Source organism: Hippichthys cyanospilos, chromosome 3, assembly GCF_059441005.1.
Source record: "Hippichthys cyanospilos isolate Australia breed blue-spotted pipefish chromosome 3, RoL_Hcya_1.0, whole genome shotgun sequence".
NCBI classification, from domain to species: domain Eukaryota; kingdom Metazoa; phylum Chordata; class Actinopteri; order Syngnathiformes; family Syngnathidae; genus Hippichthys; species Hippichthys cyanospilos.
The window spans coordinates 28075238-28103214 of NC_142371.1; the positions used below are offsets into that span (position 1 = coordinate 28075238).

General features: G+C 40.9%; 1 protein-coding gene across 10 annotated transcripts; it reads right to left on the reverse strand.

Moving 5' to 3' along the window:
- Positions 1-1041: 1041 nt before the first annotated feature.
- On the reverse strand, positions 1042-27674 carry LOC148426677 (phosphatase and actin regulator 4B-like). Of its 10 annotated transcripts, none has more exons than XM_088411276.1 (16): positions 27571-27674; positions 22345-22454; positions 22093-22137; positions 12516-12686; positions 12213-12293; positions 10462-10953; positions 9055-9399; positions 7115-7246; positions 5608-6130; positions 4464-4750; positions 3837-4035; positions 3604-3659; positions 3167-3228; positions 2939-3076; positions 2742-2818; positions 1042-2534 (listed from the first exon to the last, which is right to left on the reverse strand). In XM_088411276.1, the coding sequence occupies exons 3-16, from the start codon at positions 22103-22105 to the stop codon at positions 2519-2521; spliced, it is 2592 nt and encodes an 863-aa protein (XP_088267402.1). In that variant the 5' UTR covers positions 22106-22137; positions 22345-22454; positions 27571-27674; the 3' UTR covers positions 1042-2518. The 10 variants fall into 10 exon arrangements, with proteins under 10 accessions (XP_088267402.1, XP_088267403.1, XP_088267406.1 ...); XM_088411277.1 differs by lacking the exon at positions 27571-27674 and adding an exon at positions 26615-26755; XM_088411280.1 differs by lacking the exon at positions 7115-7246.
- Between the last annotated feature and the right edge of the window lie 303 nt (positions 27675-27977).

The window sequence follows — 27977 nt, forward strand, 5'->3', positions numbered from 1 at the left end:
AAAGACCAAAATGGCAACGAAAGATGGTTGTCCTCTAGCCTTCCGCCGCGGGAGCCGAGTAGTTGTCCATGTCAATGTACGTCCGTGATTTCTGGTCTCGCGAATTGGATGACAGTTCTCGCGATAACGTCGATCGTTATTTTGATACACTGCTTCTTTAAAGTGGCAGTAGCATTCAAAAATCGACCAATTCGTTTGGTCATAGGTAAAGTCAACCCTGTCACAAGTGTTTTTTTTTCTCCATATTGCAGCAATTCAAGTTGGAAGCCACGTTTCAGCATAAAAAAAAAAACAAACAATAGTTATCGTTTTTTGTTGTTATCAATTAACTGCCCAATATATCGGAATACTTAGAGGCCAAATTTCATTAAAGATGTTGGGACAAATTATGTGTATAGAGTATGATCAGGTTAAAATAATAATGATAATAATTTATGTTTACAACTTGTGACTTACTGTATTTTACACTTGCCTATACAGTATATTTTAGTTCATGCTGGTAGCATAGTGGAAGAGTGGTTCGCGCATCCACCTCACAGTTGAGTCCCGAGTTCGATTTCAGTTCGCTCTGGCCTTCCTGTGTGGAGTTTGCATGTTCTAATCATGCCTGTGTGGGTTCTCTCCGGGTACTCCTTCTTCCTCCCACAGTTAAAAAAAAAAAAAACATGCATGATATATTGGACAATTTGTGGGGTTGGTTGTTGAGGTACAAACCGGTGAGGGTGTCCCCCGCCGACTGCCCGCAGACAGCTCGGACAGGCACCAGCAAGACAGCAACCCGGCTATAGAAAAATGGATGAACGCTGCAATAACTCTTTATACACACCGGCCATAGTGCAACGCCAGTCCTGGAAATATCCCCAAGGACCCTTTTTACAGGTTTATTTTGCAGGTTCTCTGCATCCCTGCATTAACAATGACAGCAGGTGTCACCGGAGCCCCGCTTCCTGTTTGGCAGCATTATTTGACGTTTGAATGGCTCGACGAACATTAACAAAAAGATTTAATTACTGGGCAGGTGCAAAAGCATTGCACAAAAGGTTCAAGCTGTAAGATTTTTAATTAGATCCAGACGTCACTATGTACAATTAAAACAATAACTATTATCAGTCCGTACATCTTCACATTCAATTAAAAATGAACTTAGTTTTACAGACAGCGTACATATGTATTCATTCCCATTCTTGTAGCACTTAATTATAACCTAAGATTCTGTGCTTAAAAAATAGCAACCTATAATACTTTATTTAAAATTTCTTTTCAAATGAAAGGAAGACAAGATATACACAAGCATCAGTGAAACCTACAATCCACCTGTACACGGAATAGAGAACCCTGTAAGCTACTGGCCAGAAGATACTACAAAATAAAACAGTTGCGGTTAAGAAGTTCCAGCCAAAGATGATCCCCTGTTGACCGTTCATACATTTTCAAATGTTCATTTTGCTTATCCCCTGATCTATCACAGCAACAAGCATTGTACTTTTGGTCGACACCACCAGCATGACCTTATACAAAACAGCTACAGAAATTGCATGTGTGATTAAAGGGTAGTACAAAACTCATAGAAAAGTATAAATGAAAGATTTTCCAGATCCATTGACATAGGAATCCCTGTTGGCTCATGCAGTAGATTTCAGAGATAGTTGATATGAATACCAATATCCTATTTTTTTCTAGGCATTGGGTACATTGGCACAAAAATTCGCCTACAGCATCCTGACCTGCACCTTCTTTTCTATTTTATCTAGTTATGCTTAAATGGCCACCTCACAACACAACTTTAAATACAGGCAAGCCAAAAAAAAAAAAAGTCCAAAACAAAATATTGTCACTACTCGTGATCAAAATTATGATACAAAATATCTTGTGCATTACACATTTTGTAATTAGATCTTTATGTGTTTCATTCTAAGATATAATAGCAATCTGTACAGTTAATATAAAAACACACAGTATCCCAGAGATGTCCAATCTGAAAACATAATATCCCAGTCTTCATCCTCCAGTGCACACAGCCTATAAGCATGTGTTGCCATTATTATTATTGTCTGGAGTACTCGAAATTACCATTTTTGTTAGCTATTATTACTTTTACGTTCTCACATTAACAAGATGAATGAGTTAGCGTTTTAATATACAGTAAAGAAAAAGGCAACACAGAATGAGGCCGCATTAAAGGTATTAACGAGATCCAGGTCCCTGAGGACACCACATTATAGTAGAGAGCCATTGAAGCCCTGCACCTTCGGTCCTTTGCAAATGTCTCCATTTGGTTGGCACGTGGTTCCCCCTGTTTTCTGGGATAAATACTGCAGCTTCTCCCACCACCCGTTCACTGAAAACAATTGGGCGATGGTGACGTAGGGGACGCGAGAAGCTTTCTTGTTTGTCAGTTCCAGCCTGTCCCTGATAAATTGTACAGTACATTCAGGAAATGAGAAAGGGACGATCCGTCTGCAGCTGCTTGCCACAAACACTCTTAAGTGCTTCTTTCACCAACTGAATAGGGGGGATGCTAAGGCCGGTGATACCTAAAAACAAACAGACATAGTCATGTCATTCAGTGCCATTGGCTGCTATAGAGGTCAAAGACGTTTTTAGTTTACCCACTTTTGCCCAACTTAAATAACTTTTTCCCCCTAACCAACAATCAATTGTTTTTCTGCAATGTCACGATTATAGCGAGTCAAATTTAGAAGACTTTTTAACTTATCAGCCACTCAAGAGTTAAAGTATACCTTGTGTAGATTCTGCTCTCTTCGTGAACCTCCATTTCAGTGCTTTTATAATCATTAAGCTCTTTCCGGATGGCTGCCTAAAGGAAATAGCATGGACGATACACACTTGGATCACAACCCGCAGTATTAAGAGACAAAAGACAGAAGAGATTCATGCATTCGGTGAATTTTCTTTGGTTGATAAACCGAGTGAATACCTTATCAGCAGGTGTCAGCTTGGTCCACGGCTTGTCAGCCCTGCGATCGTAGTCTTGTGCATCCGTGACTTCCACATACTCGTGGAATCGTAAAATTTTTCTGGCCTGAAGTTCTGCAACTGTGGGTCTTTGACTCAGCTATGAGAAGGATGATTTAGGACACGTCAAGTTCAATATACAGCAAATACAAAGTTGGACAGATGTCAGTATAATAAATCAGACGCTCACCTTTCTGGTCAGTCGTCGCTTGATCTCTCGAACCTCTGCTTGTCTGTCAGCTTGATTTTTGGCTGTACCGAGACAGGGAATAAAACGTCAAAAGGGCTTTATTCAAACACTGTCTTGAAGTCTGGATTGATGTACAGACAAAGGAGATGAAAAGCAGCACGCAAATTAGACTACATTCAGTTACAGAGAATTCAAAAGGCCTTTTCACTTACTAATACAGAACATAAAAACATGTGTTAAGTCATTGAGATGCAACGTTTAGGAGTATGCAAACATTTTAACAAATGTCAACTAAAACAATGACTGACATAGTTGTGATTGATTGCACAGAATTTCACTAAAACTCAATCATATCTGAGTTTTACCACGTACTGTCGAGTTGTAGAATGGTTAGCTTAAGTCACAGATACAAAAAGAAAATAGATGTTGACACTAACGTTGAAGGATGTTTCTTTGCTCGAGCTCTTCGGCAGTGGGTCTCTGGCTAAGACGTCTAATGGGAAGAAAAGCGGGGAGGTCTATTTTTAAACCATTTCACTGCTTCGTAATTCATGTCATAAATACAACAGAAGATTTTAGAACGCGTCCACACATTTGACAACAAACTTCAAACATGCTTGTCATTTCGAATGACACAAAAGCAGTGACGTGCTACATTGTTGCTTTTGACCTTGTAAGCGCAGTGCCGATCTGCGTGCGGATGGCTTCCCACTGCTCTCTGCTCTGCCAGGTGAGGCCGGCCTGTCCCGGCAGCTGATCATCTCGGGTGTTCCTCTCCGGAGCAAATCTGTCCCTGTCCGGTGCAGAGGGACGATTGCTCAGCTTCAGAGCCAAGGTGTCTTTCCTCTTCACTTTGCTGGCCAGGGCACCTGAAAAACAGGATCACATTAATGATTACAAGACATTAATGAATTCAAGACGGTTGACTGGTATGTAAATCAGTCGTATGTAAGTCAATCATCTGTTAGGCAAGGGGAAAAAATGCAGCCCATGTATACATTTTTTGGAGGTGCTCTGAGAGCAAGATAAATATATTTCGAGGTCTGCATGCGTATTTTCTCTGTGCAGTAAAAAAAATGAACTTGTAGGCTTGAACAATACATATCACATTTACTTTGAGTATCTGTATGAGGTGAAATGGAAAATCTCAACTTTTGTTCATGAAATGAGGATTTCTAAAAGCCGTCAGATATTTGTTGTCATGTTTTGTTAAATCCGCTAATTCGACTACCTCAATTTTTGGTCACAGAGGTAACAAACACAAAAACTTGTTTAGTCATGAAATAACAATGCTTACTCAGTGGCTCATCCTCCTCATCTGATTCTTCCTCTTTAAAAGGCACAGGACCATCTGAGTCACTATCTTCTCTGTGAATGTCATGCTCTTCATCCTCGTCGACATGCTCCTCCTCTTCCTCCTCCTCGCTGGTCTCTTCACCGGGAATGACACAAACTCCAGTATCAACAACCAATCCGCGGCGGCTCCGTGGCTCTAGCTTAGGCTGGGGTATCTCCCCGTCGTACTCCTCTTCTTCTTCGTCATCGTCCTCTTCTTCCTCCTCTTCGGAGTAATCATCTTCAGATCTAGCAGTAAAGAAAATACTTTAGAAGAAGAAGATTTTCCCCAAAACCACTAGGGCCGTATTATTTGAGAATATAACCTGTCACTACAGACAATCTACTGTATAGTGGGTTAGTTTTAGGTGTTAAAATTTAACGGTACGGAATGTGCCCAATCTGCTCGTCAAGAAGAACAACAGGAAGTTATAGACCTCATGAGAGCTACCAGGCAGCACCACTCAAGTTTACTTAAGGAATATTATTGAAGCATTGTCTATAAGTTATTATAAGAACACCAGTATTACATCTGTTATGAGTACATAACATGATGTATGTGAGAACTAAATGGTAGTGTTAGGAGACACCAAATGGTAATCATAAGTGCACTATTGCTAATCAGGTTGCTAGGCAGTTACCATTGGCAAATTTTGTGGGTGGCTAAAAATTCATATAGAATACGTATAGAAGATAATAATAATTGAGTACTAATATCAAATCAGTACTTATATCGCTTCCGTTCAACTTACAGTCAACCATAGTGATTTATTACCTTGTTCTATCCCAAAGACATATTTTTATGCATCTTTCCAGAGTCTAGACTTTCAATCCCAGGTACATTCTATTTGCTTGTTTGTATTTATTGGAGTGTTAGAGTAAAAGTGGGTCAGAAAATGGCTGACACTAAATGAGTTAAAGGGGGAAAAAAATAAATCAAGTCACATTCAAACTTAATATATTGTTAAAAAAAACAATTGGAGAGCACAGGGGCAAATAACTTGGTTATTCCATCAAATGGTTGGACAATTTCGCCCTTGGATAACAGATTTTAAAGAGATTCGATTGCGGCAGCCCTACTTTTGTTACGACCCAACAGAACTCACAGTTTTAGTGGCTGGATGCTGACAGGAAGGGGGCGCCCTCGATCCGCTTGATAGTCTGGAGGTGTGTCAAAGAGCAATGAGTGAGCACGTTGCGACCCATCTGGGTTGGGTTGGATAGGGCCAGGACTGGACAGAGCTCGCTGGATCATGATGTGCAGTGGGACAGGAGCCGGGCGCTGGGGTGACTCACTGACAGGACTCGGGGGATCAAACAAGATTGGTATAGGCTGGGGTAGTGGGTGCGGGTAAGAGTGCTGATGATGAAGGTGGTGGTGCATTTGCTGTCTGGGTGGAGAAGGGGGTATGTGCGACGGAAGTGGAGGGGACGGGGGAGGAGGAGGCAGCTGAAAGCTCACGGAGCTGTGGTCCTCAAGAGAAAGTGGCGAGGGCGTGAGGGGATGGCTTGAAGCGGCGGAGTCGTCCGTGTTGCGTTTGGTGACGGGGGTGGTTCTCTTTGGAGGCATTGGCGGGGAGGGCTTCGACGGGGCAAGACTGGGACCCCCAGCGGCTTGGGCGAGCTCTGCTGAAGACAGGAGCACAGTTAACCACATTGCATTATACAAGGAAATATAAAACATCTTCGGCCAGGAAGTTAGCGTCCCAGCCTTTGCTTTATGCTTCTGCTTATGTGGAATGAAAGCACATGTTCCTTCAGCATTGGTGACATCCAGTTTGACAGAATACAAATTAACAACTGGAATTACATGTCTGACTGAGCATGAATGCATATAGAGAATGACATCACATAACTGTGTCAACATGGATGCACACATTGGTCTAACACGCTAGTGTGCAACATGTGCCCCAGGTCAGAGACGGAGGAGACAAAAAACAGCCTGCATGCACAATTCAGCCAAACTCGAGTGTTTTGTAAGTGACAAAAATCTTGTGGAAAAGCAGCTCAGATGCACGCTTGAAGTGACATGCACAACTTCAGTAAATTATTTCTAAAAATATATATAAAGGCCTTAAAGTCATGTTTATGTAAGTCAGAGCTGTGGTGAGTGCTGACAGACCATAAGCATGCGAAAGCCAGTTAAGATCTTGAGTCAACCATGGTTCTACAGTACAGTCTTTATTGTTCATTCATTCATTCATCTCCATCCCATTCGAGCAGCAGAGTTGAGCGGATTACGTCCTTGAAATTCTGTTGATGCATTGTAGGCAGGCCGCAGAGTCGCTAAAGGCTCTCTCTCTCTCATTCGCATGTCAAAAGAGTACAAAACTGAATACGCTCAACTATTACAGCATTTGCCTCCACGTGAAGCAAACAGCACACAGATTGTCTGCTCATAATGTGCATGCAAATTGCGTTTATCACATTGAAAGTGACGCAAACAAGGTCCATTAGGGCAAAAACGACATTAGGAAGAAAATACGCGGACAGCTAGAAAAGAGGCCATACGATGAAGAATGCAGACTCTGAAGGGGAGGCGAAGTGGTTGGGGGTGGGGTGGGGGGCAGACACGGGCACCCTGCTTACAGATACCAACTCGCATCCTTTTACCTGAGCGCAGGCCTCCAGCCCGCCGGCACAAGTAGACGGGCAGGGACAGATAGACATCATACTCGCACTCTCGCTTCCAGCAGGACCAGTAGAGCGGAAGCTGTGCATGCTCTCCACCCTGTAGGGCGGAGACTAACAAGGAGGAGATGGGGGGCCTTCAGCTCGAGTGGTTTGACTCATTCATTTTGATTGATAGCTGCATAAGTAATGAATTATTTGTGACTGGGTTGACAGTGAATGAGTTAACTTACTCACCGCCTGCCCTGTCACTATGGATCTTTTGACGTTTATAGCCGTGAATAGTAGTGAATGAGTTAATGACTGCGAGTGCATGGCTGCGGGGTTTATGTACCGACACTGACAGCAAACACTGACACTGTCAGCAAAATGTAAAATGGCAGGAAAAATCTCAGTGATACTGTCGGCACTTGAAATACATCTTCTAAACATTTGTCTTATTGTTAATGGTCTCTCAACATGGTTAGAACGTCAGACAGCTTGTTTTCTATGTCCAAATCACCAAATGAATACTGTTCTGAAAAACCTCTCATGGCACCTCATGCCAGAGAAGTTGCCCACGCACACAAAGTGCCAAAACTCATCATCAAAAGTTACAACAATGAATCAAAGTGGACAGCCTCTTTTCGGTGGCAATCAGGGAGCAATGCCATAAGAAACAAACTTACAGAAAAACAGCAACCACTGAAAGGCAGCCTTGTAAGCTGAAGCTCACAGTCAAAAGTGTTTTGTTCAGTGTAAAATGCTGAGAAACCGTTGCGGCAACAACAGCCCTGGTGCAGTAAGTCAAAAACAAGTTTTCCCTAAATTTCACCCAAAAAGTTCAAATATTTTATTTGACAAGTCCAACTTAAGAAGAAAAAAATAAGAATACCTGCAAAATGAAAAGGTAAAAATTACAACCGGTAATGCAAAGCGTTATGCAATAACTGAACCACAAAGACGCAAGGGACCACTGTGCATGTGTGTGTGTGTGTGTGTGTCCTGTACGGCTATACTTGTTAGAACCATTTTGAGTTTTCTAACAACAAGTTGAGGACATTTTGGAGAAGTGAGGACATTTAGGCCGGTCCTCACTTATTCAGACCTCTTTCTGAAGGTCAAGACTTGCTGTAAGAGTATAGTTTGAATTGCATTAGGGTTGAGATTAAGGTAAGGACGAGGGTTGGGAAATCATTTCTGATGGTTAAGGTTAGAAGCTAGGGAATGCATTACATCAATGAATGAAATTCATATATAATAAGAAATTAAATCACCAATGTGTCAAATGTAATTTATATATATTTAACTGTGGAGAGTGGAAAAAATACCATGATCTAGGTCAGGGGTGTCAAACTCATTTTTATCATGGGCCACATTGTAGTTATAGTTTCTCTCAGAGGGCCGGTATGTGAAATCAGAGGCAAGAACTGTTGAAAAGAGAGATTGCAAATGGATTTTATTTTCTTTTAAGTTGAAGACAACTTGTAAATTTGGGATTTTAACCAGAAGCCTGAAGTCAAATCCGCATTTCACGAGCCTTGAGTTTGACACCTGTGATCTATGTAGGTCCTTTACTAAATAAATAAACCCCTATTTTTAAGCAAATATATATTTAAGCAATAACCACTGGCTTATTAGTATAATAAACGCCAAATGGTTAAAAAACAAAAGTTTTTTCACACTTTAGCACCTTTTTGCATTATGGGAATATAGGCTATGTTTTGAGCATTTAGCCGCCAAGTTCGTTTCCAAGTACCTAATGCATTATCTATGTTTGAATATATTTGCAAGTACATTCAAATGCAATTACAAGTACTTGCAAACGCCAGTCAAAAGTTTTAACTCCACAATGGCAGCTCCACACTTGTGTATATATGTAAATTTCGAATCAAACCCTAATCGTCAGGAATTTAGTGAAAGCACAACCTAGCGTTGCTTACCCAGCATGCCGGGGTTGCCCCTGTTGACCGGCTTGGGCGGAGGCAGAGGTGGCTGCTTGGTGCCCTGAGTGGAGGACGATGAGGCTGTAGATGAAGACGGCTGTGTGGTTGCACCTGTAGAGGAACTGCTCCTTGCGGGCTTCGGCGCACTACTCGAGGAGGCAGAGTGGGAAGGGTACTGGGCCGAGGTGTGATTCGACGGGATGCGAGGTGGCCCCTCGCTGCCCGGTTCAGGCGTAGAGCTTATCAACCATTTTGGAGGCATGACAGACTGTTTAGGCGGCAGAGGTTCGCGAAGGGTGTCCTTCAGTGCTTCAGGGTCAGGGACGAAATGGCTGTCTGATTCTATAAAAACAAGACATCATCTTAGATGGATCAATATTACCCTCCAAATTCTAATGCACAGCACTTTACCACATTTACTAGATGCAGTCTGCCACTTGCATTAATGTATTTATAAAAACAAATATTGTGTAATCTATATTTTCATGCCAAATGAAACAAAAACAATCAGTCCATTCTTACATCTCATTTTGAAGTCGTTTTAAAAGCTTAACATGAACATAAATGTTGAATGACTGCAGTGAGCCCTTTACTGCTGTTTGACCACTTCACGCATGCACTGTGAGACACGTGATTTAGAATGGCGATTTATCTTGGGATCAGCAGCAAGGATGAACAGCATAGGTGGGTGCAATTACCATGCAGCTCTCAGCCAACTCTGGAAGCATCAAAGTCATCCTACATTCTTTTGCAACTCCTCCGTCATACTGTATTTATTTACGTACAGTATTTATTTATAGACTAGCCTCTGCTGTTGTTTTTAAACATCTTTAAGTGAAGATTAGTTCGAGTCAGCGTTAACTGGCGCGTTAACAGCGTTAATCTAATAGTGATTTGTATCAGCCTTGAGGAAAAAAAAAAAAACATCTATCGGTCTATCTCTAATAATAATTGAATTTCACACGTGGATCTTCTTGAATGTAACTCAGGCATCCAAACAGCATGACAGAATAAAAAGTGGCCACCTTCTCTTAAAGAACACTCAACATAATTGTTTCAAAATGTGTAATGTTACTTAAAAATCAATCAACGGAGTGCCTTCACCACTTATTAGTGTTAAACGTCTTTACGGCGTTAGCATTAAAGGGCAACGAAGAGTATAGCGATTGTGCCACATTAATTAGGAGAGGAGATGAGAGAAGCAGCTATTCCCCAAAGTTCCTGAATAAGAAGATGGAGCAGGACTCCTGGGAGTCGGTGGGAACCTATCTATGTCTGAGAGGACAGCACCAGCAAAGCATGCTACGAACGTTTAAAATATACGCATGATGTCGAGGGTCAAACCTCTACATTCCTTTCCAGGAACAATGACATAATCGGGGGTGTAAGGAGGTAGTGACTCACCTCTATGGGCCCTTCCCTCTTCAGCCGACGCATGTCGGGGGAGTGTAGGCTTCCAGTCGATATCAGCCGGTCGACTCCTCCTGCCATCCTCAGAAGGGGCTTTCTGCAGCCCAGGCCTTCTCTGTCCATCTTCTGGGTGAAACTGACCTCCACTTCTGCCCTCATCCATCTGATTGTGAATCTGTCCATGCCATGTTGTATTAGGCTTCCACTCTGTCTCCCCATGTCCACGGGGGCCTACCACCCCGCTTCCTCTCTGCCCTTCATCCGGGGGTCCGGAACCCCTGGAGCTGGAGACTCTTCGGCGTTCTCCATCTGGGGGAGATCGGCCCCTGTGGTCTTCTGAATGGGCTAGCCAAGTAGGGTTTATCCTAAAGTCTGAATCGGAGGACAATCGGCCTTGGTTGCTCCTCCCAGCTCCTCCACTCACAGGCAGTGTGTGGCCATTTTTCACAAAGGACTGCTTCAGGCTTTGTGCCGCTCCATCTGCATCTAGACAAGGACAAAATGTCAATGTTTGCTTCATTTGATTGTCAGAAAAAATATAACACGCATAGGCATAGCAACTGAATAATTTGTCACTCATAAGGTTAATAGTGTCAAATTGATTGGCTGAAGTCTTTAAAAACGTGTTGAACACCACAAAATTAACAAATGAAACTAAGGGATCAAGTAAATTTAGTCAAAAACCCACTCATAGCCTACATTAGTGGTCCTCAAACATTTTTCATTTTTCATATATTTTGAGCCAAATGAGTACTCCTTACTAGCGCAAAGCATTTTTGGATGAGAAAAAAAAGACTTAGCATGCTGTGCCAGCCATGTCTGATTTAACAGATTTTGAAACTAAGCTTGTAAAAGTATCTATGGGCAGATGTAAATCACCAACTCCAGAAGATAGATCAAGTAACTATTTCTGGCTCACCAGAAAATTGTGTTACTAATGACCATGCTCATCTGTGTAAAGCTGAACAAAATAAAGATATACAACATTTCTAATGTTCTAATTAATTCACTCTTAATTTGAGAAGAAAAACATACTGCAACATTAAAGGGACAGTTTGAAAATTTAGTGTTCAGTGATAACAGCAGAAACCTTGTTAAAATCCCACGTACCTGTACCACTTGACGTGTTTTCACGTAGCACTAGCAGGGACCCACATTGGTGAACCTCTGGCCCAAATGCTCTATGTAATTTAGATTATTAGACGCTTCATTGTATTTATTACTGGTAGCTATGGAAAGTGGTGAGAAGATCTGAAAAGTTTCAAGGTACTGGGGAATACCAGATACAAAATAATCAACGGTTCCAATTCTTTCACCCAGTCTTAAAAGCCTAGTCATGTAGACATAAGGGTCTGTGAGTGTGTGTCAGTGTGATGAAGGAGCAGCTGTAGTTTAATAAATGGGCTTCTGCAGAACAGCGGGGCCTTGCATTATGATTGCACATGCCCCTTTTAAAGCCACTTTGCTGCAGGGCACCATTTGTTCCGCTTTCTCAGCTCTCGAGAGCCACATTACAACAGTTATGACACTTCTTTTAAAAACAAGGCAGCGAGCAAGGTGAAAGGACATTTAACATTTTCTAAATATGTCTCAGACACCTGCTGGATGGGAGTACAGTGTTCCTGCCATTATGTACTCATGACTTCACTTTGCCGAGTGCGTGGGCGTGACAGCCTCGACAGAGCTGCACTAGATAGTCGATAGTCACTGTTGTACAAAGAACAGATGAATCAGAGAACTTGTACCGTTGTCTGGAACTTCTTTCAGCACTCCCTGATCTATAAGCTCTTGCCGGGTACGCCTTGTCGACATCCTTCTCTCCAGTTCTGCCATATCCACAAAGAGATATGGTGGTGCATTACACACATTGTGATAGTGCTCATTTATCATTTGTATGATCAATAATGCCAATTTTTCAAAACAGTATCACACTCGCAACTATTGCTATTTAAAATGGACTGCAATCACAGTTAAGTAGAATCATTAAACTCAGGAGAAGGAAAGTTGGAGAAGAGAAGGTCTCTCCAAACACAATTAAAACCACAGACCTTCTGACGCTTCCTTGAATTTCTCGCTGCTTTTCTTCTTACGCCACTTCCACGGCTTGAAGATCTTGCCAAGACTAGAGAACTTGCCCTTGCGCTTTGGGGGAGGGGTGCCATCTCCCGTGCTGCCCGCCTCTCCCACCATCGTGCTGTGGTGCTGATCACTTTCATCATCTGAAATAAAAGCAATAATGTGATACAAATTAGAAGTCATAGGGCACAACTCAACAATTGGGCACCAAATTTTGCCTTGCTGAAAAAGGGAGGTTGAAAATAGGATGTGTGTAATTTGGCAATTAAAAATCCAACATGATGATGTTTAAAAAAAAAAAAAAAAAGGTAAAACTTAAATTAAACCTCTGAGGTCGAAGTTTCCTAGTTGAACAATGTGCCACTTTCTATTTTAGAAAGGTTAACTTCTTTGTACGCTTGTTTTTAATGTATGTCTATTACTATTAATAGATTGTTTACATATGAGTAGCTAAGCATGTTTTTTTTTCTCAAATGTGCAGTTATCAAAGGTTTTTGGAGGGGAACTGGTTATAGTTCTTATTTCCATTATATTTCTTATTATTCTTTTGGGGAAATACTTTTTAAAAGATTAACAAATTTCATCAAAGGTCGATTTGTGCACTATCTTAGAGGTCGCGCCATATTCTCTCGCAACACAGACTCCAGGCAAAAATTATGTTTTTGAAATCCACAAATTTGACCATCCGCAGAAATTATTTTTCATTACATTTTGCAAAATCAAAGCTCCTGTTACTGAAGTAAAAATGCTAAATAATTGAAACTTAAAAAGAAAAGATTTCCATCCAGATTCTTGATAGTTTAAGTGAACAAGAAATAGGAATCAGAATTGCAAGGGGAACTGAACCTACTGAACTAAAATATAGAAAGAAAATAAAAAAACAGTTAAATTGCCAGTGCTGTTCATTAACCTATAATTGGTGTTTGATTGAGACTTGCCACAAGTTGACGGCTATCAGACTGGCGTAATAAACATTCACAAGGCTTGAACACACAAAATATGCAACTGGAGGACAATAGAGGTCATCTGGTGCCTCTACAAAGAGTACAAACAGTAAAAAGACAGTTATTATCTTGAGCTCAGTGGTCTTGTGGACTGAGTGTGCTTTGGCAGGGTGATGCTGAGAGCTCAGTAACACGCCACATATCCACAGTTAACAAGAGAGGCCTGACTCTGACGTTCAGCGAGAGTTCACAAACATTCCTTGGCGTGGCGGAGACTAGCACCTTATCAGCGTTTCAGCCCTCGCTGCCCCAATCGAGAAATAAAGCACACATGGATTGTATCATGGCAAATGTCATGTTGCACACGGCAACATTTAGGAAGAAGCACTTGAAATTAACAATCATGATTATTCATTTTGAATAGATGAGTGACAGGTATACTGAAAGCAGATAAAACGACAGGATGCTGTGAGAGGTTAAATGTTGGCGGTCTCAATAAAGCAAGCAGCTGCTGAATTAAGCAGGCAGTGTGTAGCTCCACTGTGTGTTCCAAAACTTCCAGTTCAACTTACACATACGGGACATCTGGGCAGCACTAATGCCATACAGTCTTATTTGAACAATGTAAATCTTGAAATGCTGACATGGATTATAGCACTCAGTACCCAAACGACCAATTTCCACAGCAGGCTAGAGGCTCAGTTCCACCTTTCTCCATTTCAAAATAGTTTCACTGGATAGTATGAAAAACACACTGCCATGAAGGTATGAGTTGGTATGACACAAGCTACGAAACAATGACTACGGAGTAGAATGAGAGTTTCCTGTTTTTAATTCTCGGCATATAATGGCCACAGTCAGTTGCAGATAAATGAAGACAATACAATAATATTGCAGGATTCAGAGCAAAAGCAAAGTAAGATGCCACACAAATGACAGATTTTCTTTCTTGCTTTGAACTCATTCGGTGTCAGCTATTTTCAGACCCTTCTTCATCCTATTGTTTGAAAATCAATAAACAAATACAGCGATTGAATACTTGGGATTGAAAGTCTGGACTATATAAAGACGTAAAGATATGCCTCTGGGATTGAGTCTTTGGGATTTGAGATTCAGGGCCAGTCGCCAGCTATTTTGAGACCCTTCTTTACCCAGATATTTGAAAAAGAAAAAAAAAATCAATCATTAAATACTGTAACTAAGTACATGGGCTGGAGTATGTAAAGATGGACTGTATAAATAAATCTTTGGGATTGAATGAGATAATAATCACTGGTGGAATAATCATCTCTAAAATCATCAGTTTTTAGGAGACCCAAAAAAGATAGGGTGTTGAAGCATTAAAAAACGCGTGCGAACTAACCAAAGCTATGTATTTCAGAAGAAAAATATGAAATTCATTAAGCTGTGACTTCTGAGGTTTGTGCCTGATAACAGGAATATAACTGTTGTCACACGATACAATGTAGCAGTCATGATGATGCTCTTGAGGAATGAATGACCAGCAGAAATGTATTCAAGTCATTTCGGCATCACACATTTCAGAACGCTCGGAACACTAGGCTGCTGTTTGACAAACTTTTTTCAGTAACCCCCTTTTTGATTTTTTGTTCCCAACCAAATATCCCAGCCATGTCTGAAGTTTGTAGTGGTATGTACAGGTGTAGGTTATTCAGCATCTTCAGAAGATAGATGATTTAACATCTATTTCAGTCTAGCTTATCTGCAAGAAATTGTCACTAATGAGAATGTGCATGTTCAACAAACAAAATAAAACACAAAGTTTTGAAAGGAGTTACTATAACAGTTGAACAATAATTTGCCTCATGTCCAGTTAATTTGCTCTTAATTTGAAAAGAAGAACTATAACGTTGCTATCACAACATTAAAAGCAATTAATTAGATTAGAAAATACCTGCAGAAACCCTGTTGAAATCTGGCAAAGTGCCTTCACAAATCCTCAACGTACTCAAATTCCCATTTAACAATTGCCAGCCTTGGTGAACAGGTATTAGATAGTACCATGGCAAGGTTAGTATTTGACTTAAAGTGAATAGAGCCAACGGAAAGTAGAGCAGTGACTTACAGGCGCCATACAGTAAAAATTAGGCAAAAGAGAACAAGTACAAGGACACATAAAATACAAATAAGATTCAACAACTGTTTACAGATCCCAAAAGAGTGCACTGAAATGGTAAGAGAGGTCTACCTGGAAAGTGGCGGTTAAGTGTCCAGCTTCCGTGGTGGCAGGTTTTAAAACAGCATGCCATGGGAAAGAAGAGATCCTAAAGTCAAATGAACTGATACAGGTATATCCCAACAGTTGAGCCACGCAAGAAGAAACAGCCAGAGGGTCTTGACGAAAAAAATAATTGAAAAGGAGATGGTCTAAGTTCAAGCGATGTAGCGACAGAGGAACGCCAGGTTAGATTTGCAGCGAACAGCGGAGAGGATTCCGACCAGTTGCGATAATACACCGACCAAAAAAAAAAAAAAAAATCGCTGCAGTCGTCCTGCGGTCCAAACGTTTGTGACACGGCCGACTGCAGTCACAGTGGCTCAGCTGAAGCCAGTCAAGCAGGATAAAAGCAGACTCTGCAGGCCAACACACAACACGTCACTGCAGAGGTGACGATTGCTCAGCCCATGTAGTAGGCATCCATTAGAGAAAGATGACTAAATCCTTTGAAGACAAGCACTTTAGCCTGATTGTTGTTGATTAAATTATCCCACTAAAACACAAAAAAGGAAATAGAAAGCATCTAACTTTGATCTTCTACTCAAAAGTGTGGCAAAATAGCTCAATTATTCCTCACAGATCAAACAGGGCTATCTTGAGCGAGTGAGGGAGTGGAAGTGGGCGTAAAGGGGGAAAAAGGCACAAAAAGTAGAATAGTGAAGGGGGCAGCCGGGAAACACAGGGAGGAAACAGCACTCCACCCTGATTCTGTGACAGAACAAAGACAACCTCTTCCCCTCGAAAGCCACAACACGGGCCATTTTACAGCTCAGTCATACCACTCTGCAAGGTCCACAGTGACAGTCAAGCTCATTACTACTGCCTGTTAACACATTAACAACGTCCTGCCCGTGTATAACATGTCTGTGCAAAACTAGACAGGAGTTCTGGCTGTGGTGCTGTGTAATCAGAAGCTGCCAAGATAAGGTGCAGGAGTCAGGAAACATGGGGGCGTGAGACCAAAGAAAGCCACACCTACTGAACTCATAAACATGCGCAGGGGAGCTTCCATTTCCCTCTGACCTCATGGTTCCATGAGTCATGATCGCCTTGGTCAGGTGAACATGTGATTACATTAGACTGTAGCTTGAGGGGAAAAAAAAAAAAAGCCCTCAGGTTTTCGCCATTCTGCTCTCCAATCCTTCCGGATTTCTTACATAACAACCAAACCTTTGGCAAAGATTACTATGAAACTTTACTTAATTATCTTGACAGCCTAAAGCTTAAAGGGACTATGATCCCAAAGTGGACAAATACTGTAAGAGTAGGTTATGAAAATGAAATGATTCAAGTCATCAAAAAATTAATTATTAAACCAATCATACCACGGGTACGGAGTGCTTTCAATTAGGTATGGACGAGTACTGATACCATGTTTAGTTATCAGGGGGTACCTGGCCTTATTCAACGGCAGTGGTACTGATGATGGCAGCCAATACTAGTTAATATTGTCTGCTCTCTTGGAGTGTTATTACAATCAGAACAACTAATTACAATAACAACAAATTTCATTTCATGAAATGTAAAGGAAAATGGTATATTTTGGGTATCAAAAGTAGTAGTGGTATAGATGACTATTCAAGTGAAGTATTCATTCTGGTGTCAGTGGTGGTGGGGGGGAGTAGTGGTATTGGACGTTTCTACTTTCGATAGTTTGAAAACTGCAATGTAGCGTTTGAATTAGCGGTGCAACGATTAATCAAAAACTAATAGATGATTACATTGGGGCGGCTCAGTGGGATTCGGTGAGCACATTCGCCCCACAGCTCAGGGACCAGAGTTCAAATACACCTTTCTCCGGCCTACCTGTGTGGAGTTTGCATATTCTCCCAGCATGTTCACATTCATTACAGATGTATTTGACATACTAAATTGTCCTTTGGTGTGATTCGGTGGGTGAATGTTTGTTGGTCTTTGTGTGCAGTGCAATTGCCTGGCAACCAGTTCAGGGTGTCCCCTGCCTACTGCCCGAAGTCAGCTGGGCTAGGGACCAGCGAGCCCATGACCCTTGTGAGGATAAGAGTCTCTAGAAAATGGATGGAAATATTAAATTGATAATTTTGGATAAGTGACTAATTGTTTAAATACCTTTTTTAAATGATAAATGGTCTTTCACATATATAAGGTTTTAAACCTTGGTGCTTCAGGTACTGACGACCTATTTGTCACTGATGACACACCACCAACAGCATCTGGAGGTTCAGTGACTTGCACAAGGGCACTTCGACGAGGTCACGATAGTCAAGGACGAAATCCACAGCCTCTCCGTTGAGAGGCAACCACACTACCACAGAGCCATGCAGCCGCAATGCAAAATTGTAATATAAAATTGTCCAAATTCTCAAACATTCGGGTTGCCAACAAGCTACATTCCAATCTGTTATTTTCCATGAAAGTAGACAATTTCTCAATGTCTTGAATCAGATAACACTTACTTCTATTTTGAAAAAGAATGATCAAGATTTTGTAGATTTTCCGACTAACAATAACGTAATCATAATTTCTTTTCTGCTCTATCAATTTGAAACAGTCCCAATATTTTAATAGTTTTGGAAACTAAAATTGATTTTTAATGACTTCATTGCACTCAATAAATGTCACAATTAACCTTTTTCACAGACAAAAATAAGTGTGCAGTACACCACACAACTACAAGAAAACACAGCTGACATTCCTCCACGTGATCCCAGTGATTTAACATTCCTTGTGGTGCTAACATGAAGGGGAAACCGAGAATGACAGTGAGCGGGCGAACGAGTGAGTGAGTGAGTGAGTGAGTGAGTGAGTGAGTGAGTGAGTGAGTGAGTGAGTGAGTGAGTGAGTGAGCGAGCGAGTGGGCGAGCGAGAAAGAGAGACACTGTGCAGTACTTATTGAAAAACTAATAGCTAACCTTGAGTTCTCTATATACAGCAAAAATGCTTTTAAGGTAAGTCATGTATTTGTGTCCTGAAATGAAGAACAGACACTAAGAGTTCAGAAATAAGTGCAGAAACTCACCGCCATTGTTATGTCGTAGTGGTTGCTGAGCTGGGGTCTCCACACTGAGACTTTGTCCCATGATGGGAGCCCCCTGCGGGGCCTCTATCCGTCCTGAGCTCAAAAGTGTGCAACCTGGACAAAATGTAAGGCTGCGCCTTCTTTCCTGGCCCTTTAAGAAATGTCCTCAAGTCTCTGCAAGCTCAAGTTCTTTCTTCTTCTCACTGTTCCTGTTGTCTACCCTTCCTCAATTCCTTTCCCTCACCCCCTCCCTCTTTCAATCTCCTTAAGTCCTCCCCTCCCTGCAGGCGCTGGACTCCCTCTCCAAGAGTGACCCTCCCTCATTGGCTCATAGCGCAGGTCAGTATTCAGTGAAAGATGCCAACCATTCCTGGGAAAGCGGAGTTATGTTTTAAAATGGGAGTGCATGTGACAATATGTGAATATATGCAACAGACAACAAAGCACAACAGATTAATCCTCCAATAAAAGACAATTCAGTCAATGCTTTTTGCAGTCGGGCTAAATTGGTAAGGACAACCAAGCAAAACAAAATAAGACAAGATGCTGTTGTTGAAATAAAGGACCTTCTCATTTACTTGCCAGTGAATTTGTAATTTAATTAGGGGTGAAAGGAGTTCTGGAGTACTTAAAGCACCTTGGTTCAAAATAATCTTCTTTGTCAATTTCCACATCAGAAAAAAAAATGTCACGCCAATTACAGCAACAATTGTTGGTGTTCTGCATGACAACAAAAATGCCAGAAATGTGCTAAGAAGGCCAACGTCAAAATAGACCTTACTTGATCAAGTAATATATGGATACACATGCATTGGCATGACTTGTCTTTCCACTGCTACTCCTAGTCGCAACTCCCAATTTGAACAAACTATCTTGTTCTGAAATCACGTTAAATTGAAGGACAATTTCAAGGTGCTAAAAAAAAGACGACGTAGTTACGCTGACATTGACAACGACTTATGCCACCTGTTACCAGTGTTTACCGGTGGCTCGGACTCCAGTATGGCTGCATCTAGCATAAATTAGCCACTAACTAGCAACGCTCGAGTGCTCCATTAAGACTGCACACTTTGATGCTCACAGCCTGACACAGTTGCTGTTCCTGCTTCAAATTCCTTCAAATTTTAATAAACCATATTACAGATATGTGATTTTTCAGGTGTTTTTGCTACATTTGTTTTGTAGACCAAAATTTATGGGGAGGGATTTAGAAGAAAAGCAGCTGTAGTTTAAATACATGCTTAAGAAAAACAATGATCAAAAATGTATAAAATCTGGTAATTAATAATTAAGGTCAAACCTTGTGTGCTTGTATTTTCCACGAAGCAAATACCAAAATGACTCAATAGGTGCAACCCTACTGCTAATTTGCATTCAAAAGATAGTGTAATGGAGCACTATCATGTTTACTTTGAATGTATCCAGTATTTTTTTAATTTTGAAACCGCAGAGTGTCTTTACCGCGCTGCTCAGCCCTCTAATTAGGACCAGTTTATCACTCATCTTCAACTGTCTCATGACTATTCCGAAAATTAGCTTAACTTACTTGAAATGTTTACCAAAGGAGCTGCTTAAAGACAAGGCAGCAGTAGACCCCAAAGATGTGGTTTGATTCCCTCTTAGGTTTGAGTGTCTTCTGAAAACCTTGTCCAAGTTTGCCTCACAGGATTCCTAAGCACTGAGCTGTGTCATTATGCCTGGATGGAGTTTTCTTCTTAGTGTTTGGCTGCATCTCAGCTGTTTCTAAAAGATGGTGAGATAGTGTGTGTGTTCAACACTGTTCCTTTTCTCTCTCTGTGCCCCACATACAGCCTCCATGCCGGGCCCGCTTCCAAAACGAGCTGAGCCAATCCGCATGAGCCCAGAACCTGTTGGCCTGACCTGGATAACAGACTGGGCCAGACTTCAGCAAACAAGCATACTGAATGAAGAGGGTTTATGTAGTAAAGTACATAGGGCATACATAAACACAGTCAGGTTTATGTTGTAAAGCATGTTGAGCTTACACAGTCATTGGCATGCATTTATTTGTTTCAAATGTATTTGCACATGAAGGATTGAAAAGATTTTACTTTGAAGTGGTAGCCGGAAGTTGCTTATCATTGTCACTGGGGAAGGCTTGAATGAAACTAGCTAAAGTTTGGTAACCCGATTTTAAGGCAATTATTACTTGGAAACAAGCATCTCAATTGAAGAGAGTGAACTTATAAAATAAATTGCTGTGCCGAAACTACTTTTACAGGTGTCAATAATGTTTTAACAGTTTGTATTCACAGATTTGTCTAGTGCCCTATGAAAGCAGACTGATTATCTTGGTGTTGAGTCAAAATAAGATATTTGCAAACATTGCCATTGAGTACCCATGCATGCTGCTTTCTATTGTTCAGCTAAAAATCAAGGCAAGCTCTGTGCCAGGCTAGTTAAGACAAGAGTAGCCCAAACATTTTGCAGTTACTCATGAGTCAGTAAGCACTATGCTGGTGAATAAGCAACACTTCTTAGAAATATCGTTTTCATGAACAAATGACGGAGTAATTTAACACAACACGGATAAACCACGCTAATCACAAAGATAGTAGGACACGTATTGTAACTGTGAAGCACCAGAATTAAGTGCGTCTGTCAAGAAAAAAAGAAATGAAAATTAAGTCTATTTGTGTCATGACATTATCCGAACATTACGGTTTTAAACGAGGAAACAAAATTAACAAAACACCTTACCGCCATATCAGGTAAACAGAGAGATTCTGAATGTTTCAAGAGCCCAAATTTTGCAATTAACCCAACCTTAACCTAATTACAACTGCATGTTATTGTAGTCAATTACATTATTTGTTTTCGCAATAGAATCCTGACTGAACACTGAGGTTAATTTGCAAGAATAAATTGCACCTCAAAATGAAAAGTTGCCCTATAAAATGAATTGATTAGAAAAAAACTCTCCTAATAAGTTATTTTGAGCCAAGAACCGTATTGCACCTTTGAGCCCAGTTGCTGGTCTACCTACTATGCCATGTTTTCACTAATTTAAGGAGTTAAAAAAAAATCAGTTGAAGACCACTCTTTTGTCCAGCTATGTGAGTTTCTATCCAAAGACAACAAACTAACATACTACTGAACTTCAAACACCACAGGCCTCCAGCTATGCAGCCCACATCCTTGACACTAGACTAATGTAGAGCAAGAGAACAAATGGACCCACAGACCAAGGCCCCGAAGATGTGTGGCTGTGTCCCTGAGTGCCTCATAAAGTGTCCACAAGCTAGACAGACCTCATAAACACTGTGGATATACAGTTCTACAGCTTTTTTTTCTGGAGCATTAACACTGCACTTAACCAAAACCGCAATGTCCATCTCGGTACTCACCGCGATTTTCCATCACAGATTTTGAGGCGCACCCATCAAATATTCCTGAGGAGAAAAAAAAGAACAAAACTAAAACACCTTCAGTTAAAGTCAAGCTTGATGCAGGAATTTTGTTGCTCTATAACAAATAATGAAGGTTTGATTGTAAGCACGTCAAAAAAATGTAAACATTCACAGAATTACTGTTGATCTATAGCAAATATTGAAAGATTGATTGACTGTGAAAACATGTACAAAAAAATGTAAACATACACAGCAGAAAGTCATGAGTGGTAGTGGCAGATTTCCTCAGCAGCAATGTTGATTCCCCCCTCTCAGCTTGCCAGCATAGAGACAATTGCAGCTCCGCCCATTTCATCCCCCTTGAAAGAGAAGCAGAAGACATTAAAAACATGCCAAAATAATGGGAGATCTTCACCAGAAAGAATCAACATAATAAAAAGAATGCGATCTGTATGTTAATGTCCCAAACTGAATAAAGGTAGAAAAGGAAGCAGGGTCGTCACAGTTACTGACATTTACTGTCTGTGAGGTAAAGGGCAATGTTAATTGTCAGGAAATGGAAATATGTATTATTAAATGATTCATTTATTTACAAAACAAGCTGGAAATTGCATAAGACCTAGGCAAAACATCGGTGTGATACATTTTTCTTTAATGCACAAATAAAAGCAATAAATTAAAAATAGAAATAAACTTGTCAAACAAAGAGACCGGACAAATTACATTTGGATTAGTCGCCGATGTTTGGATGACATGGTGATCTGCTTCAAGATAAGGAAACACATGTGAATAAGTTAATGTAAATGTTTCGTACAGTATGTTATACGTACAGCCGTGTTGATACTTTTGCAACTTTTATTCTTTGCTTTGTCCACCATTATAACTCACTGGTGAAATGACATTCGAGATGAGCGCATTATCTACTAAACTCTTTTTATAATACACTTCATTTACAGTTTGAACTTTTTTGGCTCTGAGAAATTAAAGTCGAGACCCTAAGGAGGTTGTTTGTGTATAAATAAAAAAAAATGGGCATGTCCACAGAATATATGTATTTTTTTTTCCAATAATTTAAAACTAATACTCCCTGACACCTGCCTGGCATTTAAAAAAAAAAAAAAGCTCTGAAAAAAAAAAAAAAAACGATAGCGATTTATTGATCACTTTCTAATACTATTCACACCACCTGTAAACACAAGCATTGCATTACTATATAAAGTGAGAAAATGTGTATGAGCAAATACCATCTTAAAAAGAGAACACACTGTTAGTTGGTCTCTCAATCTCTATGCATCAGGAATACATCTGTCAATGGCTCAACTCTCAAACGCATCAAGCTGCAGTACTTTGGTTTATTTTTAAATTCATCAAAGGATAGAGTCATCAAAGGACTCTACGCAATCCAAATTCTCTCTTTTGGTTTACTTGTAGTCTGTCAATGCCCTCTTTGTCAGTTCTCGTTATGGAAAACACCTGACTGGCAAGATAAAATTTGAACTTTCCCTGAGCATTAATTTAATCGTGCTGTTTAAAAGAGCAAATCTGAAAAGATTGTGTTCATATTCATAACCGTTGTCCGCCACTTTGGATGCATATGCTATGATTGCATGAGATGCCAACGCCAGTGTAGTTTGTGTAAATGTTACATGTGCAATCACAACACTGCCTCACTATGCTGTTTCTGTCGCACGCACAACCAGCTTCAAACCACGTCCATGAAAATAGGATGTTGGTGGCCTACTTCCCTTGTTCAAGTTTGTAATATGATCCTATGAAAACGCTTCTCTATCAAACTCACACATTAGCATAGAAGTATGTGAGTTTGCAGATTTTCCCAGTACATCCACCGGCTTCCTCTCACATTCAAAAATCACAAGTAAATGGTCAATAAGTGAGAATGAGAGTGTGAATAGTTGTACATGTGACTGGCTGGGATCAGGGTCAGGATGTCGAACGCCTTACACCCGGTCAGCTGGGATAGGCTCCGGCTTGTTGGTACCGTGAAAAGAATACGCAATATTAAAATCGATGGATATTCTTGTATTAAAGCACTTGAGCACTTTCCAGAACAATAATTATTGTCACTAGGTTATGTGTGTCCAGTTTTAGTTAACTTACTTAGCCTAACTCCCTCTGGGAGGGTTGACAGAATATGGATCTACACACGAACCAGACAATGGGCCGTCGTGGACCCCTACAGCATCGGCCTATTACTTAGGCAGATTGAACGCAGAAAAATCACTATGAACACACTGCAGCGACAGCAACTACTTTGTACCTTCTGCGAATGCTTCGTGCTATTGGTAGTGAACACTGATTGTCACTGTTCCTATTGTGTGGTGTACATTTCATGCAATGCATTGTGGAAGGCCTGCCATAGCTTTATTTATACGTTAATAAACAGACTGCTTTCATTTTCACATTCCCTTTCGTTTGGATCTCCTCATGCTCTTCTGTCCAGGTAGCCATTATGTTGAAATGAACTCATTCACTACCACTGATGAATAGATGTCAACAATCCATTTTTACTGGAATGGAAGAGAATAACTTAAGTATTCTACTTGTTATAATACATCTGAAGCACATAGTGAAGCACAAAATGGGAATCATTTGCAGCCATGACTTCATCTGTCATTTCACACAAGAACATTTAACTCACTCACTGCCATTTACGGCTGTATGTCAAAGATCTGTTTTTACTGGGCTGACGGTGAATGAGTTAATTACCTCTGTTTGTACCAGCCATTTTTAGACCTTCCTTTAACAAATCACTTAAAAAAAAGAAAAATACGTAAAAGACCAACTGGGATTAAATGTTTAGATTATTAACACTTTAAAATGTCTTTGAGTTAAAAAACATCTTTTGATCACCACTACTCTGGGGTGTCATCAGGAATTTTCTCTTGTTCGGCTCCTGATCCACAAACACAGTCATCGAGCAGATAAAACCTGATCAGCGTGCAAAAGCATACATGACAAACCAATCCCTGAAGCAGTGGCAGTATAACCAGCCATCTGTGGAAGTGCACACACACCCTCACCACTACGCTTTACTTGCGTTAATTCAATTACGACGAGAGAGGAAATGGCAGCAGCTGGGTAGGCTATGCCATCCTAAAATAGCAGTTTGCTTCACACTCCCAGGATCAGGATTTGGGCACAATGGCCACCAAACTGAGTGAAGAAAAAATCATTACATTCACTCAGAGAGCTCTACCAAATGCCCTTTAGCCTCTGAACAAATACAAATACAGAAGAGGTAAACAGCTGATTTTGGTCCTGAGAAAGTCCAACAGTCTCAAGTCAACTGCCCTGATAGAAAAGAATGTATGAGGATGTTGTTTGTATCAGGGTCAGGTGAGCGTCATCGCCCAGTCCGTCCCAGAAAAGAAATGTGCGCAGGGACCTGTGGCCCACTTTCACCAGGAGTCCAAAAAAACACTTCTCTGTGCTTTGTTCAACTTTTCTTCATTAGTGTTTCTCTACCTGCAATAAGCTCCAGCCCATCATCACGCACCATAGCACTGTATACTCACAATCTAGTACCATTGTTCCATGACTTGAACAGTTGATATTTTGTCAGTATTTCTAGATTACTACAATGTCATTTTTAGATGACAGCAAGTATCAAAATGGTCGCCTCAAAGATGCATAAAAATTGGTGGATATTGCTGCTTGATTCAAATTCCACAAACACAGTAGTAATCATTATACCATGGGTGAACTCCGTAGAACATATGATTTTAAAGACCATGTTTGACTTGCCTACACTTAAAGTATGTTTATACTATTCTAGTTCAAATTCGGGGTAATTCGGGGGGGAAAAAAAATGTTTGTTTTCATGCATTTTGGTCTGAATTTTTTGAACAAACTAATCACAATTTTTGAAGATCAACTGAAGCTTACATAAGCTATCGCCAGCTATGTTCGACCAGCTCCCTGGAGCCGAGAGGAGGGATTGAAAAGAGTCCTATTCCTTTTTTAATTAGAGACCTCGGTTAAATCTTATCTGTGCGAATCAATCAATCAAGCTCGGTTGACAGCTCACCCCATCATAGCTGCCTTTTAATGGCCCATTACTGAGGAACGTCCAATTGGAAGTGGATGAGAAAAGATTCAGTTCCAACAGGCATTTGCTCTGAAGGGCAAATTGACTTCAAGGAGCTGTTAGACCAGAGAAGCAGTAAACCAGAACTGCTTTCACAGCGGGTGATGCACGGGTTCAAAAACATGCGTAACTTACGACACATACACTATTAACTGATAACGTCTAGCACGTTAATTCTAATTTGAACCAAATGACTACTTATGGTATTCTATATAGAGCCGTGACCTTAAAATACAACACTGGAATCGATCAATACCCTTACATATAAACAATATGACAGCGTGGACATTTTTGAAAGACGGGTCCTAACACCTGATTAGCTATTAATGACGTGCTACTTTACAAACACGAGGAAACGGCTCATTGTGTAACAGTTAAGCGCTTTATTTCTGCTACAAAGTATACAATTACCTGGTTTGATGACGGGATTTCAAGTGATCTGATACTGAAAAACCCTTTAAAAGCGAAGGTGTGCCGAGGTGAAAAGCTTCCGGTATCGAACTGCACCTCTCAGCCGGAGTAGTACGCGCGCCAAGTCGACTCGGGGATACGGTTTGTGTGAAAGGCAATGACAGTAAAGTCTGCGGAAGTGTAAAAAATCAACATCCGGTTTTTATTTTCAGAGTAAAACGCAAAGCTGCTAATTATTCAAAGAACGCGCTTGGAACGGCCATGACTTGACCCAACATGTCTGTTTTAAGACCCGTGGATGTAATTCAATAGAATTTTTTTTGACAGGAATGCCTTAAGGCACTTACACATATTGGGATTATGTACACAGTACACATACTACCGCAGGAATTTAAGACAGTTATTATTTGAAAAAACTGCAATTTGACGCCCAACTCATGCAAAATGCAGTTAGGTCGGTGCTGTCTAAATAAATAAACGAACACGTCTGACGTTGAAGCAAGTGTGCGGCAAGAAAACAGGTAGCAGTGATCCGAGGCCTTGCCGCGAGAACCATGTCTTCAATATGCATTTCGATCATTCGAATAAGCCTCTACATTCAAACGAATCTCGTCGTAACTATTATTCGGACAAATGAAGCACCCTATGTCATCTACATACCCAGATAACCGTGTACCCTTTGTTGTGTGTGGACGCCCTGTGCAGGCAATAGGTGCGAAATGCATCCTATTTAAAGGCGAGTAGCAACAATCAACCCATAAAAACAAGAACTGCGTTCGTTTTACAACGGTTCCTAAAAGAAAAAAAAAAGCATAAGTAAACACACACAGGCAACGTCGCCCTGTGAATGTTTAATCATGAAACGGGGTTGTTTCGTAAACGATCGGCCAACTTAGGTTATTGCCTCCAAAACCACCGTGTACACAAAGCACTTGCATTCCTCGCTGGTGACTCACCTTCTTTCTCCGCCTCCTGTTCTTTCCCCCCAAATTTCCAGCCAAAGTTAAAATATCAAGCGGAGTATTTCACCAGCCGACACTTTCACCCACTTCAAATTCTCCCAAACCCCAAAGTCCAAACACTTTGCACTTACCGGAAGCCATCCCGAGCTGGGCATTTTGGTACCAGTAGTCCTCGAAGGAGGCTGCAGTTCAACGGGTGCTGTGAAATGCTTGCGCTCGATGGCGTAATCACTACATTTCCCACAGTGCGTTGCGGGATGCCAGCGATCCAAGCTGGGAAGAGGGTGGAGGTTGTTAGCCAACTTCCTAGCTTGGGTATTCACCCGACTGTCGAGATCTTTTCTTCGTCTGCACCTTTCTCAATTGAAGGAATGCTGTAGCGCCAATGTCATCCAACATAT

Excerpts from the sequence above, each read along its gene's own strand:
- LOC148426677 (XM_088411270.1), bottom strand. The coding sequence starts at position 18,785 with ATGGGACAAAGTCTCAGTGTGGAGACCCCAGCTCAGCAACCACTACGA. Across the intron at positions 9,400-10,461 it reads AGAGGGAAGGGCCCATAGAG|AATCAGACAGCCATTTCGTC; the intron begins GTGAGTCACTAC and ends TTGTTTTTATAG. Across the intron at positions 3,660-3,836 it reads ATCGGCACTGCGCTTACAAG|ACGTCTTAGCCAGAGACCCA; the intron begins GTCAAAAGCAAC and ends TCTTCCCATTAG.